Source organism: Mesoplodon bidens, assembly GCF_964165515.1.
Source record: "Mesoplodon bidens genome assembly, chromosome: 15".
Classification (NCBI taxonomy): domain Eukaryota; kingdom Metazoa; phylum Chordata; class Mammalia; order Artiodactyla; family Ziphiidae; genus Mesoplodon; species Mesoplodon bidens.
This window is the reverse complement of record NC_138171.1, coordinates 87,568,149-87,585,299: the sequence shown is the minus strand read 5'-3', so window position 1 is coordinate 87,585,299 and position 17,151 is coordinate 87,568,149. Positions and strand designations below refer to the sequence as shown.

At 63.2% G+C, this 17,151-nt stretch overlaps 2 protein-coding genes across 4 annotated transcripts in view; one reads left to right on the top strand and one right to left on the bottom strand.

The window, feature by feature from the left end:
• Window positions 1-17,151, bottom strand: part of CHLSN (cholesin) — a 97,916-nt gene that overhangs the window by 22,945 nt on the left and 57,820 nt on the right. The gene's annotated exons all lie outside the window — the stretch shown is intronic.
• GPR146 (G protein-coupled receptor 146) lies at window positions 5,903-17,075 on the top strand. Its single transcript, XM_081255734.1, has 2 exons — window positions 5,903-6,066; window positions 15,935-17,075. The coding sequence occupies exon 2, from the start codon at window positions 15,941-15,943 to the stop codon at window positions 16,934-16,936; it is 996 nt and encodes a 331-aa protein (XP_081111860.1). The 5' UTR covers window positions 5,903-6,066; window positions 15,935-15,940; the 3' UTR covers window positions 16,937-17,075.

Here is a 17,151-nt window from a genome sequence, read left to right as displayed (position 1 = left end):
GGTTAGGAAAGAGAGTAAGGAAGGAGGCACCTGAAAAACCCCAACTTACCCCTGAACAAAAAAAGTGGCTCCTGCATGGAAAACCCTGCTCCATGAAGAGTGCAAATGCCCAAAGGATGGAAAACCAGCAGCAAGGCTGGGCTGGTAGGAATGGCACCACATTGCCATGTTAAATTTCAGTTTCAGCGTTCATGGCTAACGCACGGAAATACAGTTGACTTTTGTATGTTGATCTTGCGTCCTGAAATCTACTGCACATCTCAGTGATGGCCATCCATCCAAGGCAGAGGGAGCAAGGCCACGGGTGGGGAACCAGCCTGCACGAATGTCCAGCATCTAGCCTCGGCCCTGAGCGCACGCTTTTCTGTACAGGGGAGCCTGACGGACCCACGCCCCGTCATTTCCACAGGTCACGTGGGGTAAAAACCCACACCCCCACCCACCCTCCTCTGAGTCCTCGGGCAGGATCCTGGCATGGGGCAGACTGCCTTCCCCACATGGCTCGGCCAGACCTGGGCCTGGGACCCTTCACTGTAGTGGGGATGGTGCCCTGGCTTCCAGGGCCACGCCTGAATGGCAGGTGGCCAGCACACTCCGGGATGCCCCCAGTGCGGGCTGCTGAGAGGAAACCCCGGGCCATGCGCCCCTCCGGGGACCCCGCTCCTGGTCTCCAGGAAGCACTGTGTCACGTGCACTATTTTTTTAAATTAAGTAATTAATTAGTTTAACTAATTTATTTTTGGCTGTTGGGTCTTCATTGCTGCACGAAGGCTTTCTCTAGTTGCAGCAATCAGGGGCTACTCTTCGTTGTGGCGCGCGTGCTTCTCATTGTGGTGGCTTCTCTTGTTGCAGAGCACAGGCTCTAGGTGCGCGTGCTTCAGTAGTTGTGGCGCCCGGGCTTAGCTGCTCCGCGGCATGTGGGATCTTCCCGGACCAGGGCTCGAACCTGTGTCTCCTGCATTAGCAGGTGGATTCTTAACCACTGCACCACCAGGGAAGCCCCACGTGCACTATTTTTAATGTCGATTAAAGGTTTGGGAAGAGAAAAAATAAACTCCCAGAATAAAAACTCTGGTCCTTTCCCCTCCTAACCCCAGCTTCGAGGTGCGTGCAGGTGAGGTCCTAACCGGCAGCAGCAGCAGCACTCAACCTGGCAGCGATCGACGGGCTCCCTCGAGGGACAGGGCGTGACAGAGGCTCCCCACCAACCGTCAGCAAGACAGCGAGTCCGGCTTTGTGAACCCCCTCCTGCAGGAGGAGTGGAAGGGTGAGCGCATATGGGGCAGGACGCAGGTCCCAGCAGGCGGCCCCGGGACATGCTCAGGCCCACCGCCCTCCCTCTTTTCTCCTCTTTCTGTTATTAAGGGAAGTGTGGTGACCCCCTGTGTCCAACGGTGTGGCCCATCTCCCCCTCCGCCCCTCACCCCCAGACATCTAATCATTTCTTCACGCACACCTGGAACACTTCAGTGTACGGCTCTGATGTGATCTGCGTGTTTTATACCACACACACACACATGCAGTACACACAAATAAAAGCACACATGACTACAGCGGAACAGCTTTTTCTAAGTAACGGAATATTGTCATTGATTGCGTCATTTGGAAGCCGGACTGTGAGCTCTTCTTGGCTGAAAGTGTGGCAGAAAAGTTTCATCAGCAGAGCTGCGTGACGTGCCAAGGTCTCCCCTGACTCTGGGGAGCGCTGACTTGACTCCTTGGGAAGGAGCCTCTGAGGCTGCACGGCGGAGGCCGGCCTCCCAAAGTCAGACGACGACTTGGCATCTCATGGGCTCCCACCGTCAACTTCCTCCACATCCTCGGCTCTGAGGGAAGATCCAGCTTCGAGAAAACCACGGAGCAGACGTGGCCCTGTAGCCACGCTGGCTCTTCCCCTCCAGAACCGCTCAGACGGCCATGGGGAAACCCACCCTATCCACGCGGGGGAGCAGCCTGGGGCCCATGGGCAGGGCTGCACAGAGGCTGAGGCGCTGCGCCCACCACAGAGGACGGACTGATCCCCGCTCCTCAGAACAGGGAGCACGAGGGGCCACCAAAGCCCACCGACCTGGTACTGACCTGGGCTCCAGCCCATTAGCGTGGCAGGACCCTGTGTAGGTCGGTTCCTCTCGGGGCCTTGGTCTCCCCACCTGCAAAGCGGAGCTGCCGAAGTGTCCCCGGGAGCTGGGAGGCGCTCTGATGAGGCTGCCGGGCCGCACGGAGCCCCAGCTGTCTGCTCTGGTCAGGGGTCTGTTATCCCCTGGAGCCCGGCCTCTCTAAACCGGGCCTGGTGGCCACTGGGAATCCGTAAAGGCTGTGGCACAAGGCCAGCGATCGGGGCCCCTTCCCAGGTCCCGCGGGCACCGTGGGCACTGTGGGCGACCTCGCCCACGACTACCCGCTCGCCCTGCACCCTCCTGTGGTGCGGAGAATAAGCAGGCTCAGCGCCTGTTTCTCTTGGACACAAGAGCCGACGTGGCCGAACAGCCGGGGCCGCGACGAATCTCAGTTAAGCACATCGCGGGTTAACCTACAATCCCCGCGACGATCCGCGCTGCTGCTGCTGGGTGAGGGGCGCCCAGGCACGGAGCCCCCACGTGCCCTGCTCCCCTGCGTGCGCGTGCCCCGTAGCGGGGGTGGGGTGTGCCCTCGTCTCCCCACCCGCGTCTGGAGCGGCCGTGCGAGAGCCGGGGCGGCCGGGCTGGCGAGGGCTGTGGAGCAGCGGCAGCGCGAGGCAGTGCGGCGCCGGAACCGGAGTGCGCAGCGGGGCCCTCCGTGCGGCGCGTCCGTAGGGCGGCGTCCGCCACAGCCGCCGGCTCGGACACGGAGGAGACAGCCAGGATCGTGGCCCACCACCGTGGGCCGGGGGTCCTCCACACATGGAGGCCAGGATGAGAAGACGGCCACGGGGCAGGGGAGGGCAGGCCGCTGTCGGGCGAGCGTCGGGACACCTGAGAGCCTGAGGGGCCTCCCCACCCCGCCGGCCGGCTGCTGTCAGGCGGCCGCCCAGGGGATCTCGGGAGGGGCCACATTTTCCAGACCTAAGAAGCACCACGAAGGCCGTGCCAGGGCTGCTAGGCGTGCAGGGCACTCATCGGCCTCAGGCTAGACAGAGAACCGGGAGCAGGCCTCCGAGCGTGGCTGAGGCCGTGGTTTGGGCCTCGGTGGCCCTCCTCCAGGCTGGCCCGGCTGCACCCCTGCCGACTGCCGGCGTCCCTGGTGCTCCCCGTCGGGGACCAGAGCCCCGGCTCACGGCGTGACTCGCGCCGGCCTGGGGCTCCTGAAGGGCGGGCCCCGTCAGCGTGCTGACCTCTCAGAGCCACTGGTCTCCCCCAGGCCAGGAAAGGCGCAGCTCGGGGAGGGCTGACACCGAGTGCCGCTCCACTGCCCTCCTGGAGTCTGGGTGGCCCCCGCGCCAGGCCCTGCACGCCGAGGGCAGGGACCCTGTCACACACCCACCCCGGGCGCTTCTCACGTTAATAATGGGGAGGATGTGCTTCCACGGAGGGTGGGGTTTAGAAAGGGGGAGGGGCAGTGAGGCAACTGCGCTGACAAGGGTGACGACCCAGGATGACCACACAGAAACCACGGGCCCAGCTGTCAACTGATGTCCAACCCCGGCCCCTCCAGGGTGGGACTCGGGTTCTCACCAGGCCCTCACGCTTCCTTCTCAAAGTCAACTACCGGGGCCTGAGCAACACGACTTATAGAAACAGAGCCACAGAGACATCAAAACACATAACCTCACTACAAGCCACACTCGCAAGAACAAGGGAACTTTAAACGTTCCTTGCCCTTGACCCACGTTTCACATAGAATCACATTTCCTAGTAGGTGTGAGACTCCTAAAGGTGCAGAACTCCTACAAAGAAAGACCCACCTGCCTTGTCGGCGAGGGCAGCCGTCACCCTCCCCGCCCCCGAGGGAGGGACCAAGTGCAGCCCCCGCAGCAGGTGACCCTCGAGTCCCTGACCAGCAGTCCAGAGCCCCCGGCATGAGATGGACTGCTGCTTGAGGACAACCAGGAAGACTGGCCGAGTCTCAAGACTGGTGAGCAGTCTACATCCACGGAGGGTCGTGCCCATGACCCCAGCAGAGCGCCGGCCGGAGCCTCCGCTGCACAGAGTGTGGCGCGCAGTTAGGGCACCAGCCTTGTGAACACAGCGTGTGCAGCTACAAAGGTAGAGGCCTGGGGCCCGGGAGCACTTGCCTGCTCCTTGGGGGCCTTCACCAGAAAGAGCAGGGGAGGCCGACTCCTCGCGGTTTTCAAAAGTCAACACCAGACGATGCAGTTGGAAACCCAGGAACCAGGACCAGCTTCCCACACCTCCCTCCCCCAGGACGGTACAGCTGTCCCTGAAGACACCTGGGCCTTGCACAGGAGTTGGCCTGAACTCTGGGAGCAGCTTGCAGCAGGCCACAGAGCTGGGGACCCGCGGAGCGTGTTTACATTCCCCAGCTAGAGAACGCTGATCTGGGCTCAGCTGGAGGGTGGGTCCACTTTGAAGATCCCCCGACACACACAGACTCTGCCATTCTCCCTGGCTGGGGCCTGCTTGGTGGAGGAAGCCTTTCTCTGCAGATAAGGCAATGGGGCGACCCAAGGCTAACGGGCTGGGACGGGGCTGAACGGTCCCAGCTGAACGCCTGCTTTTCCCAGTTACAATCAGCAGCTCACCAGGCGCCCCGCGGGCAGACCTTGCTGAGCCTGGCATTCCAGGGACTCTGACCAGGAATTCTGGGGTCCTAGGCCTTTCAAAAAAGTAGACAACAACACGTCTTAGGCAGATCGCTAGGACGACCCAAAGTCCCAAGCCCTGATCTAGAAAGCAGAGACCACCTGAGTGCAAATTCTGGCTCCACTCTGCTGCATGACCCCGGGCACGCTGCTTAAGTTTTCTGAGCCTCAGTACAATTTAAAATGAGCAGGGCGCCGTACTCCATTGATGGTAAGGCATATTTCCTCACTTTGACGACTCTAAGAGCAGCACGCTTCTTAAAACAGACAGCGTCCGACTGTTTTCTTGTAGCGGTCCATAACGTTTTGGCGTGCGCAGCGCTGACGGAGTCTCTGACTTGATGAAACATGGAGCATATACCTTGAAAGGCTGCTCTGAGGGCCCAGAACAGCAGCTAGCACACAGCCCATCCTCCCTCGCTGCTGGATGTCAGTGCCAGCTGATGGGACTAGCCTTCCCACGGCTGGATGCCTGCCTGCTGCCCCAAAGACCTGGGGTTGGGAGGATGAGGAAGTTACGGTAATGACAACAGGGCCAAGGGGAGGGTGGGGGCCCCAGGGGTCTGTACATGATCTTGACAGAGAGCGAGAGGCAGTCTGGTCCCCCAGCTGACCCCCAACTTCCCTCTCCGATCCCTTGGTCAGGAAGCTGTCCTGTCAAGCAGGATGGCCCAAGGTGGAGCCCCGAGCCCAGCCGGCAGGACCATGACACCCAGGGCCAGCCTTGGTTACTATTCCCATTATTCCTGTTCCGTCAACCCCTGGTCACACAGCACACGTGGATTTTCAGAAATGTTCTTAGCTCTGGAGCCAGATCGCGTTGCCAGGAGCACTATTACAGCACAAGCCTTAGAGCAGAGAAAACGACCTTGTTCTGTAACTTTCCCAACACCCAATTAGAACAGCAGCTACGAAATTAATGAGGCTGCAAACAGTGCACTGTCTCTTTAAATGGTTTTCCTGCGGCCAGTTGTTTACAAAGACATTCCTCAGGCCAGGAAGTAGGGGGTGAACCTGGAGCCAGCAAGCACTCTTGGCGAAGAGGAGCAGGTGCGCCTGGCAGGCCCCGATTACAACCTCCGAGGGCGGGGTGTCTGTCCCCTGCGGATTACAGCGCGTTCTGACTCAGCAATCTGGCCCGCCCAGGACCTCGGCCGGCCACCGGCGCGCCCCCGGGGGCGGGGCGGACTCCGGGGCGGGGCGGGAGCGGCGCGGTCACGTGTGTACACAGGCCCGCGCGGCGTGCGCGCCGTCAGCCCCGCCGCCTCTCTCGGAGCCCCGAGCTGCCCCCCTCGCGGCGACTGCGCGGTCCGCGGCCCAGCGAGCCGGTGAGTGGGCGCCGAACGCGGGGTGGGGGCGGATGGGCGCACTTGGGGTTTCGGCCCGCGCGGCAGCAGCACGGGACGCAGCGGCCCGGGGCCGGTGCTCCGCTCTGAGCTCTGACTTTCGGGTCCCCTCGGCCCCGCCCGGGCGCTGTCCCCCGGCGGGTGGGAGCGCTGTCCCCGCCCGTGGCTGCCCTCCAGCCGTGTGGAGCCCAGCCGGCCGGGGCCGCTGCCCTGCGGTCATTCACCTGTCCAGGGCAGCTGGGAGCTGCTGGCCGCGTAGGAGGCGCAGCAGCACCGCCGGCTCCTCACATGTCCTGCCGGGGACTGACCGCCTGCTCCTGGGTCACCGTGGTTGTAACTTTCGTCCCCCTTTATGATTACGAAATCTTAGGAACTTCTGGAACAACGTCTAAATGGAAATATCAAGTGTCGTTAATGGTCTAGGGACACTTGATAAAAAGATAAAAACCCCTGGGCGTGAGGCTCCTTCAAAACTTGAGAAGGGGCTTCCCTGGTGGCGCAGTGGTTGAGAGTCCGCCTGCCGATGCAGGGGACACGGGTTCGTGCCCCTATCCCGGAAGATCCCACATGTCGCGCAGCGGCTGGGCCCGCGAGCCATGCCGCGGAGCCTGTGTGTCCGGAGCCTGTGCTCCGCAACGGGAGAGGCCACAGCAATGAGAGGCCCGCGTACAGCAAAAAAAAAAAAAAAAAAAAAAAAAAACTTGAGAAGAAGGCAGTGCCCCAGCCTCTGAGCGCCCATCTACCCAGGACCAGAAACCCAACACCAAGTTAATGACATGAACACGGTAGCCGGGTTCATGGTCTCAGTGGGGCCCTGGTCTCAGTGTCGCAGTCTGTCCGGGCTTTGGGGAGACAGAGGGTGAGTCTGGACCTGACAGACTGTTCCCCCAGTGCTGGATGTGCACTCACTTGGCAGCTCCAGGCCACCTGCCGACAACCAGCTCCGTGCCTCTGCGAGCAGCAGGCCCCCTCCTCCCCGCTCTCTGTCCGCAGCATCTAGCGGGGCTGGCCTTCAGTCACCCAGGGGCGAGCAGCCTGCTTTCCAGGCCTCTGCGGACACGAGTGTGAACACGATGACTCTGACTGTGCCCCAGGCTGCTCGCGCACAGCGGGGACCAGACACAGCGTCTCAACTGGCTCCTCACCAGGGCGCCACTGAGGGGGAAAAGAGACCCTATTGATAATTATGATGAGGGGACAGCCACACACTCCATGACCCGCTGCAGGGTCCAGCTCCCCACACCGGAACCTCTAGTATCTTCCTAAATGAAGAAGTCCTAAGATAAAAGGCTTTGAAAAACCATAGCTTCCATCTGGTGAGCGCGTACTGTGCCGAGTCATGGAGAGGAAGCTCGGGGGGCCCTGCCCTTGACCACTGCTGTCCTGCCTCCCTGGGGGGTATGGAAACACCCTGAGGAGAGACCAGCACAGCATTAGTTCTGCACTGACTGGGGGTCCCTGGAACTCAGAAGCCCCTGGCAGGCGGGTGACGGGAGAAGGGCACATATATCCGCTGGATGTGGGTGTGTGGGGTTTTAGGTTAGAACGGAGAACTGCTTATACCTATTATATAACGAAAAAGTGACATGCTTGCCAAGATCCCTTCCAGGAAGTAGGCGTGCATGATTGCAGGTGGGAAGAGGGACCGGCCGCTTGACAGGGCGGGGAGGGGAAGGTGCTCCTTGGGGTAGCTGCATCCATCCTCCAGGCCCTAGGATGTCATCTGGACCCTGAAAATACAACCTGCCGCCCGGCCTTTCACGCCCTAGCTGCACATCAGGGCTGTGTCTGGGGTGAGGGCTGCTGTGCTCTGCGCAGGACAGACCCAGGCTGCTCCCTCCTTCAGCAGAGCGTCCAGCTACCTCCCCTTGCTCGCCGCCGGCTCCTCAGCGCTCTACGGCTAAAGCCTCTTGCACGACTGGGCCACACCAAGCTGCGTCTGTCCACGGGGCCTCACAGGCCCGGGACCCCAAAATACCAGCCAGGCATCAAAGAGCAGAGAGGACTCAGTCTAGGGAGTAAACGTGAACTTTACAATTTGAGAAGCTAAAACATGATGCTGCCAAGGGGCCGAGTTCGGCCCCCAAGACCTGCCAACAGAGCACCCTTTGAGTAGCGGAGGGACAGGGTGACACGGGCCGCCTGTCCCGTGCGTCCCCCCCCCCCGTCCCCTTCCTCCCACACACGCGGTGGGAGGGCGGAGCGCACCTAGGAGTTTCCCAGTTTTAATGAGAACCAAGGCAGCAACTGTCGCCATTACACCAAGTGTAATGGGCAAAAATAACTGCCAGCGTTCCTCCCTTGGAAAGAACCACGGGCAGCGATAAGATCTGTGGCTCCGAGCACCCCCCAAGTAAAAGCATACCAGGGAAAGGCAGGGTGGGGTGGGGGAGCCCAACAGGGTGCCAGTCTGCCCGAGCGAGTGGAGGCCCGGTCTGTTCTCAGTATGGCCGTTGAATTTCTGAGCAAGTCTTCCTGGTTCTGTTTTCCCCTGGTTGAGATTACCTGGAAGGAGCGTTAGCCTCAAACCAAGGTAGTCAGGGGACAACAAAAAGGAAAGGAACTAGCACTCCACAAACAAAAGAACACGTGTCCCATACTCTTCCAGGGTGAGAAGCCTGGGGCCCCAGGCGGGCGGCCCGGGCTGTCGGTCCCCGTTCCTGCAGCCCTTCCTGAGCGGCGGACGTGCCCGTTCTCTCCCACGGAGAACCAGAGGCAGCTCAGTTTATGCCTGAGGCAGGCTACCTGGTTCACACTCACCACTCTTTGGTTCAGAACCTTAAAAAGCAACAGGCTACAAAAATCAGGACACCCCATCTACATAATGGACCGTTTCTTATCACAGCCAGGAAGGCGCAGCGTCTGTGACAGGAATCAGTAGCATAAGCTCTCTACACTGAAGACCTATGAAAACATCAGCCTTTCCGGAGCGTCTGGCTCCTACCAGCTGCATGTTAATTGTAGCTAGAGCCTCTGTCCACTATAACAAAAGGAAATAAACATTCAGGAGTCATTTTCAAAGCATTTTGATGGCTCCAGAGCATTCAGCTGAAGTCCAGGTATTATGGTGCGCTGCGGGTCTCCAGGACATCAGCCAGGCCGAGCTGCACTGCCCAGGCGCTTTGGGGAAAAGCCTGTGACACCGTCTCAGGCCTCCTCTTCCCCCGACACAGCCAGCCAGGCTGCAGGGCACCAATCAAGGAACGCTCCCCCTTCAGGGAGCTCTGGGCAGGTGGGAACAGACGGGTGCAGTGGGACGAGTTCAGTGACCTCGGACAGGAGTCAGCTGGTTCTTCGCTTCTGCGGGCTGTGGGCGTGCACACGCTCACACTCGTGCGTGCGCACACGCTCACGCAGGATCCCCTGCCCACCACAGCCGCCCGCTCCCTGCCCGGCTGCTGCTCTGACGTGCTCCTGGCATCCTCCAATTTCCACAGAGATCACCATGCACTGTAGCCCTGAATTTGAGCAAGGTTTTTAGTTACCTGTGGACATTCACTTTTGAAGGGTTGGTTTATACCGTTCTGGGCTCTTTTAAAAAAAAAAAAAAATCAAGGAAGAAAGACGCTGACACCTGGCCTCAAAACACTTCCAGCAGCTAGCCCAACTGACATGCAGTCCTTGCCAGCAGAGAATGAAAGAAGGGACGGGGGAGCATCTGTAAGCAGGGGCGCCACTGGGGAGGAGACCGGCCCCACGGGGCTGGGACCCCAGCTCAGCGAGCGCAGCCCCAGAGACTCGCTGCCTGTGTTGTTCCCGATGCCCTAGTGGGGTCCCGGGGACTCTGAGCTGTGATGTGGGGGCTGATGGGGCCCGCAGCCCCTCCCCGTGAGAACTCGCACTTGGCCTGTGCCCGCGCTCAAGCCCTCTGTCCTCTCTCCGCCCGCTTCCTCTCCCCACGTGTCCGTTGGCAGAGTCTATGAGTGAGAGTTCACGCAGCAGCTTCCTCTGCAGTGACGGACCGTGGAGGAGGGTGAGGAGCCGCAGCCCACCGCCCACGCCGGGGACTGGCCAGGCTCACCCGCCAACCGCACGCACTCCACCCTCGCGATGACCTCCTGACCAGGGACCACAGCCAGGCAGCTGTGAGCAGGGTGCCCGGGGAGCCCGGTCTCGGCCCCTCGTCCCAGTTCACAGGCCACTGCTTGGTTCCCTCCGCAGCCCTCAGGCAAGAGCTCTCAGCAGACAGCGTGGGTCCCTCCCGAGGGAAGGACTGAGTCAGGCCAGGGGGTGCGTCCGAGCTGCCTTCTCTAAGTATAAAAGCAGGGCCCTTGGTGCAGCAGGGCTTGGACCTGCGCCCTGTGGCCCCGAGGTCCCCAGGTGGGCACCGCTTCACACCTGGCCCCGGCTGTTCCACCCCATTGACCAGGCCTGTGGCCAGTCCCCCGCCAGGGCCCCCCGGTCACCGATCGCCTCACTGTGCTGCCCCCCGCTGCCCTGGACACCGCGGCCCCTCCTGGGCTTCAGGGCTTCCTGGGCTGCTGAGCAGAGGCGTGGCCTGTCAGCTCACCTTTCCTGAGGCCCAGCCACGCCCACCCAGAGCGGGCCTCCACACCAAGCCCGTGTCCCGCAAGACTCTCGGCCCACATGTGACTCCAGTCAGCACGGCCCGGCACCCACCCAGGCCACAGGGCCATCCGACAGGGCCTCCTGGGTGCCAGAGAGAGTGGCAGACATCCTGGAAGTGCCTGCTCAGGGCCCAGAGCAGAGCGGGGACCATCTTCTCCGGAATTCAAGACAGCAGGCGAGCTGCCCTGGGGCGCTCGGGCCAGCGCCACACGCTCTGCACTCACGCCAGCGTCCACCTTGGAGCCAGGCGGCCATGGGTGTTCCTCGTGGTGTCTCCGCCCCTCCCCACCCGAGCCTGGAGCAGACAGCTCCTCGATGCCACGCGGCCAGCCGACAGCCCCGCCAAAGAGCCTCCCGCCCGAGGGGCGCACAGCGTGACCACGGGGTGGCTGAGCCTTCCCAGGGCTGGAAGTTGGCGAGTCTGGGAGAACGTCTTCTTGAAAGATAATTATTGGAACCCAGAGAGGGTCTTGGAAGAAAACTATCAGTGCTTCTATGCGCGGCAACATCCGTGATGAATGACAGTCACTCCAGTTGAGGGTCAAGGAAGAGAGGGGACTCTAGAGACAGACGAGTCCTCAGAAACGGGTGCGGTGGGACAGAACCCCGAAACGGCTCCGTGCCCTGGGCCTCCCGTGGAGACAAAACCACTACTTCCACGTCCAGCAGCCCCGAGCAGGGCTCGCCCCGCCTGCCCCCTTGGAGGTGGTCGCCCTATCACCACGCTCTTCTGATGGGCTAGCTTGAGGTCAGTGGCAGTGCCGCTGCCCAAGTACCACAGGTGGACGCCAGCTTGTCTGACCATGAATCTCTGGCCTTGGGGCCTCAGCCTGGTTCCCTCCAGAGGGCAAGGCCACTGGGGTCCGAGAGGGGACCCTCTGTGCTGCAGAAGTGGTGACCTCGGCTTTGTTCCCTTAAAGGCTTCCCTCAGCCCCCGGTGCCCCACATGCAGCGGGTGGGCAGGGAGGCCTAAGAGCTTCCCCATCACACAAAGCAGCAGCCCCAGCAGGCCAAGCACAGGCCAGCTCGTTGATCGGGCCCAACACTGCCCGACTTCTTGGTCCTCTCAGATTCTCTGAAAGAAGCATGATTTTTGAGCTCCAGCCTCTCCCAAGGCTACCCTCTTGTGCCACGCATGCAGCCAAGCCTGCAGAGAAAGACCCTGAGCAGGTGTTTCAGTGTCAGGGGCAACGTTCTGAGCCAGCTGAGCCCCCCGCCCCGGCCCACAGAGATGACCTCCACCCTGGAGTCTCAGGCCGGCGGCGCCCTCCCGCGGGCGAGGTACTCTCTGCTCTGCCAGGCTGGCCGCCCTCCTCTCTCCTCTCCACTGCTGGCCCCAAGCCTGGAACCACCCTGGCCCAAAGCTGAAGACCTCTCCATCCCCTCGAACAAGACTGGCCAGACGCCTGCTGCATAGCAGCCACGCCGGGACCAGGCAGGGGAGCGGACGCTGTGAAGGCCGCCGTGCTTGCAGGGCCAAGGCTGCTGCTTCAGGAGCATAATCAGAAACAAGACAGACAAAACCCTCAGACGGTGGGGTTGCTAGTCACCTTTAGATCAATAATTAATCCCGTTATAGGAGGAACAGGATAAAGCTGTAACTGGACCACCGAGGACAGCCCGAGGCACATACCAGTGCCGGCCTGCGGAGCTGCTTCCCGCTTCTCTGCTGGGCCAGGACACTGGTGCCGACCAGCCCGCCCCCCCGGCCCAGGCCCACATGCCGGCCGAGCAGATGATCAGGGCTCGGCGGTCCTGCCGCTGGCATCGCTGTGATCCCCGAGGCAACACGCCTGCAGGCGTCAGGCACGCCCCTGTTCCGTGGACCGAGGCTGGTTGCGGCCCTGGCTTGGCACGCCTGCCGCAGAAGAGAGGCGACCGCAGGCCGGGATCCGAGAGCAACTGCAACTGGGTCGTCTCTGGGCGGACACGCACACACCCGTATGTTCCCTGGGCCCAGCGGAGGGAAGTCAGGCAGGGTCCCTGGAAGGAGGCCAGGACCCCGACCAGGCAGAAGAGAGAGGTTCAGGCGTGGAACCGGGACCCAGCCGGGCTGGCGGGAGTGGGAGTCCACGGAGGGCCCCTGGGTGCAGTCCCGTGGGAGGACAGGAGGTCGGGGCCACTCCTGGTGTCTCGTCTGATGAAGGGGCCGTGGATGAGACCTGGTGCGGGTGCTGCAACTGGGTGCTGGTGCCGGAGGAGGCGTGGGGGAGGTTTGGAGAGCGGAGATGCAGCGAAAGTATGAGAAGAAGGCGGCCACCCCGGCCAGCGAGTCTGGAGGCAGGCCTGAGGAGGCGAGGCGGGAGAGCAGCCGGACAGGACAGAGCCGGGAGGACGGGACAGAGCCCGGTGGAGCAGCAGCAGGGGAGCCGGCAGGTGGGGAGCCGGCGGAGGGGAGGGGAGGGGAGGGGGGAGGGCGTGAGGGCACAGAAGAGGGCAGGCCTGGGAGCCTCGAGGGGCCCAGCGGGCAGCAGTGTGGGCAGCTCTGACCAGGAGGTGTCAGGTAGGCCCCAAGGACAGGGTGACAGGACCAGCCTGTTCCTAAGGCCAGCCTGGATGAGAGGTCACTGGGGTCCTTGCTCGTCCTGACCCTTGGAGCTGAGAGGGCTGCAGCAGGTGATGGGGCCGTCAGAAGTTGGATTATCACTCCTGCCACTTGGGGAGAATGTGGCAGCTTTCAGAATGAAAACCGCCTAATGCTCCACATTGGGCGCCACCAAGGACGGCCCACCCAGGCACCGGGGAGAAGGAGCCCAGCCGCTCAGGGCCTACCTGGCCTCTTCTCTCCTGCCTCCGGGAGGGACGGGACCGCAGAGAGGGCCCTTCCTGGAATCCTGGTCTCTGCGCTGGCAGCCGTTCCAGTTCCTCTTTCTCGGGAAGGAAGTGAACAGAGCTGGTAACTGGAAAGACAGCCCGGCCCAGCCCAGCCCGAGCCTGTGTGGAGGGTGGGAGCCAACCATTGTTCTCAGGCCCCCTCCTCACATGGCCTGGGGGGGTGGGGAGGAGAGTCTTGTTCCCAGATTCCTGCACTTGCAAAACCAGAGCACAAAGGGAAGTGGGGGGACTGCAGGCGGCTGGCGGCGGGGTGGTGGGGGGCGGGTAGGGCCAGTCTGCGGCCAGGAGGGCAGGGCATCCTGCAGGAGCAGTACCGGGACCTGGACAGGGCAGGATGGCCGCCCCCACCAGCGTCCTCGGGATACCCGGCTGGGCTTCGAGCGGGTCTGACCGGCTGCTCTGCCGCCCGGGCGGCAGTCACTTCCCGACACGACCGCTGCTCTCACGCCAGACTCACTGCCGCTCGGCAGGTCTGGGGGTCTCACGGTGCCACCTGCCGAGCGTCCCCAAGTGAGATCCCCCAGTTCCCCTGCAAGCCCACAGGCACCGCCCATGCAGTCTTGAGCCAGGTGGCCCCCCACCCCCAGCCTGCAAGTGTCCCGGTGACACGTCCCCTTGGTGCCAGCAGTGTCACCCGTTTGCTTCCTTCCCTTCTTCTCACCCTGCGTGCCCACACAGGTGAGGATGGGCCTCCCCACTTCAGAAAACGCCAGGCACCTTCCTCTGTGCATGAGGCGGCCCCCCCAACAGGTGTCCCTGCCCTGGGCCCTCTGAATGACACCTGGAGACGAGGGGCCTCCAGGAAGGACGTAGGGACAAAAAGCAAAGATGGACTGAAAGCAAGTGAAAACTGGTACTTTCAGCTCGTGATCTGCGTCTGAAATCAGAAGTGTCCCCACGGTTGATAACCAGGAGGACGCACACAGGGCTGCTTGTAGCTCATGGGGCAGTTTCTAAGATCTGTGTGTGTGAACTGCCGGAAGGTTCTTAATCTAAAACCCGGCACTGACTCTTGAGACACTCGGAGCCCCTCTCGGGCCGAGTGAGCCGGCCGTACGAGCACGTGAGTCTGTGAAGGAAATTCTCAGTAGGTTTACTCCATGTGACCGCCTCCCAAGAACTGAGCCAGTTTTCAGCCCGGGCAGGGCCCCTGGCAGCAGCCCTGCCCCTCCTCCGACAGCGCTCCCCCTGCCCTCCTTGGTGGTGGCCCACGAGCCCACAGGGCCCCCCTTCTGTTCTCGGTTTCCGAGAACCTCTGCTCAGTTGACTTCCCCTGGCTGAGCCCGCTCTCCACGTGGATGGGGACCCCCAGGAGGGGCGGGGGCACCAGGGGACCCGCCGTGGGGCCATGGGGGGAGCCAGAGGGCAGGGCCGCCCATCCCACACGCTGGTCCTTCCAGACACAACCCTCATGCCTCAAACTGGCTGGAAACAGAGAGGGAAGAGCCGCTGCACCCGCCCCGGGAGGAGGGGCGTCACGAGAACCCGCAGATGGACGCCTACGCGCGCGGAGGTGCGGCCAAGGCACCAGGAGACGTGGGGCCCGGAGTGCGGCAGGGCAGGCCTGGTGGGAGAATGGGAGTGCATGGACGGCAGGAGGGTAGGGACTGAGGCCCGGGGGGCCGCTGGACGCCCTGCGGGCCGTGTGAGGCCGGAGTGGAGGGGGACCGGGCCGCAGGCTGGTCACAGCACGCACAGGCCGCTCTGGTGGACCGGCTCCCCGGCCCCCAGCCACTTTCCAGGCCGTGGCTCAGCAGGCAGGAGCCTGCAGGCATTTGGGACAGAGATGGGAGAGAGGGACCAGCACTGAGTCAGCAAGAAGAGGACGGAGAGGGCTCCGAGGACCCCACGAGGGCGTCACCTGCCTGGAGCTCGTGCCGGCTCGCCTGACCCCAGGGCTCTGGAGGCAGGACCCGTGTCCCGGCAGCGGCCGTGCCCCTCCCAGATGTGACGGAGCCGGCAGGCGGGCAGCAGCTCGGGACCTGCGTCGCCCCGACCCGGCACGCCTCGACCCAGACGCAGGATGGAGGAGAGGGTGGAGCAGGGGGATCGCAGGGTTCTGCGACTGATGCGGGAAACCAGGGATGCGCCGGCAGGGCTGCAGCTCCCACTGCGGGGGCTGCCGGGGCCGCGGGAGGCCAGGCCTCGGGTCCACCCCCTCCTCTACAGGCTTTTGTCACCGTGGCCCACCCAGTCACCACCCGGTCACCACCCATCACCAAACGGTGACAGCAGGCACGTTACGGCTCCAAGAGCTGCACGCTTCCCTGGCAAACAGGGCCGGGGGGGCTCCCGGCCAGGAGGGTCCTCACAGCTTCCAGCCATGCCAGCTTGGGATCACAGAAAACACGCACCAGCACGGTCTCTGGCCGTCCCAGCTGGTTCAGGGACAGGGAGGGGCCCAGGTCTGGTCGAGGGCAGGACTCACGCGCTGCTCTCCCCACAGCCCGCCATGTGGAGCTGCCCACTCAACGGCACGGGCGGCGAGGACCAGCTCCCCTGCCAGCACGTCCAGCGGGCCCTGTCCGCCCTCTCGCTGCTCTACCTGCTTGTCGGCGTCCCCCTCGGCCTAGGCTACAACGCCCTGCTGCTGCTGGTCAACCTGCACGACCCGGGCGGTATGACCATGCCCGACGTCTACTTCGCCAATATGGCCGCGGCCGGCCTGGTCCTCAGCGCCCTGGCGCCCGCGCACCTGCTGGGCCCCGGCGCTGCCGGCTGGGCCGTGTGGGACGTGGGCAGCGAGGTCCACGTCACGCTGCTGGTGCTGTTCAACGTGGCGGCGCTGGTGACCCTGTACTCCACGGCGCTGCTGGCCCTCGACTGCTACATCGAGCGGGCGCTGCCGCGCACCTACATGTCGAGCGTCTACAACACCAGGCACGTGTGCGGCTTCGTGTGGGGCGGCGCCCTGCTCACCGGCTTCTCCTCGCTGCTCTTCTACATCTGCAGCCACGTGGCTGCCAGGCTGGCCGAGTGCTCCCGGGTGCGGGACACGGAGGCGGCCGACGCCATCATGCTGCTCAGCGGGTACCTGGTGCCCAGCCTGGCCGCGCTGTACGCGCTCGTGCTCCTCACGCGGATCCGGAAGGAGGCCACGCCGCTCGACCGGGACGTGGGCCAGCCGGACCCCGCGGCGCACAGGCTGCTGGTGGCCACCGTGTGCGCGCAGTTCGGGCTCTGGACGCCCCACTACCTGACGCTCCTGGGGCGCACGGTGCTGGCTGCGCGGGGGAGGCCGGTGGACGGGCACCACCTGGGGACGCTGCTCCTTGCTAAGGACCTGTCCAGGTTCCTGGCCTTCGCCAGCAGCACTGTGGTGCCGCTTCTTTACCGCCACATCGACAGAAACTTCCCCGGCAAACTCCGGCGGCTGATGAAGAAGCTGCAACGTGGGCACCAGAGCTGCTCCTTGGACGAAGCGGGGGCACAACCGGCGATGGCGTAGATGCTGCTCCACGGGCCTCGGCCAACCGAGGGGCAGACGGCGCGTGGCAGAAGGCACAGCCCGCAGTGACCGGGTCCCCCGCGCCCGATGCTTGCTCCCTCCCGGGTCTGGCATCCAGGAGACTTGCTGACCCTGCATCGCCCGCTCCCTCCCTTCCTCTCCCCAGGAGACCAGGCAGAACCAGGCGAGTCCCGTTGGAGCTTCCCGTGTCCTCC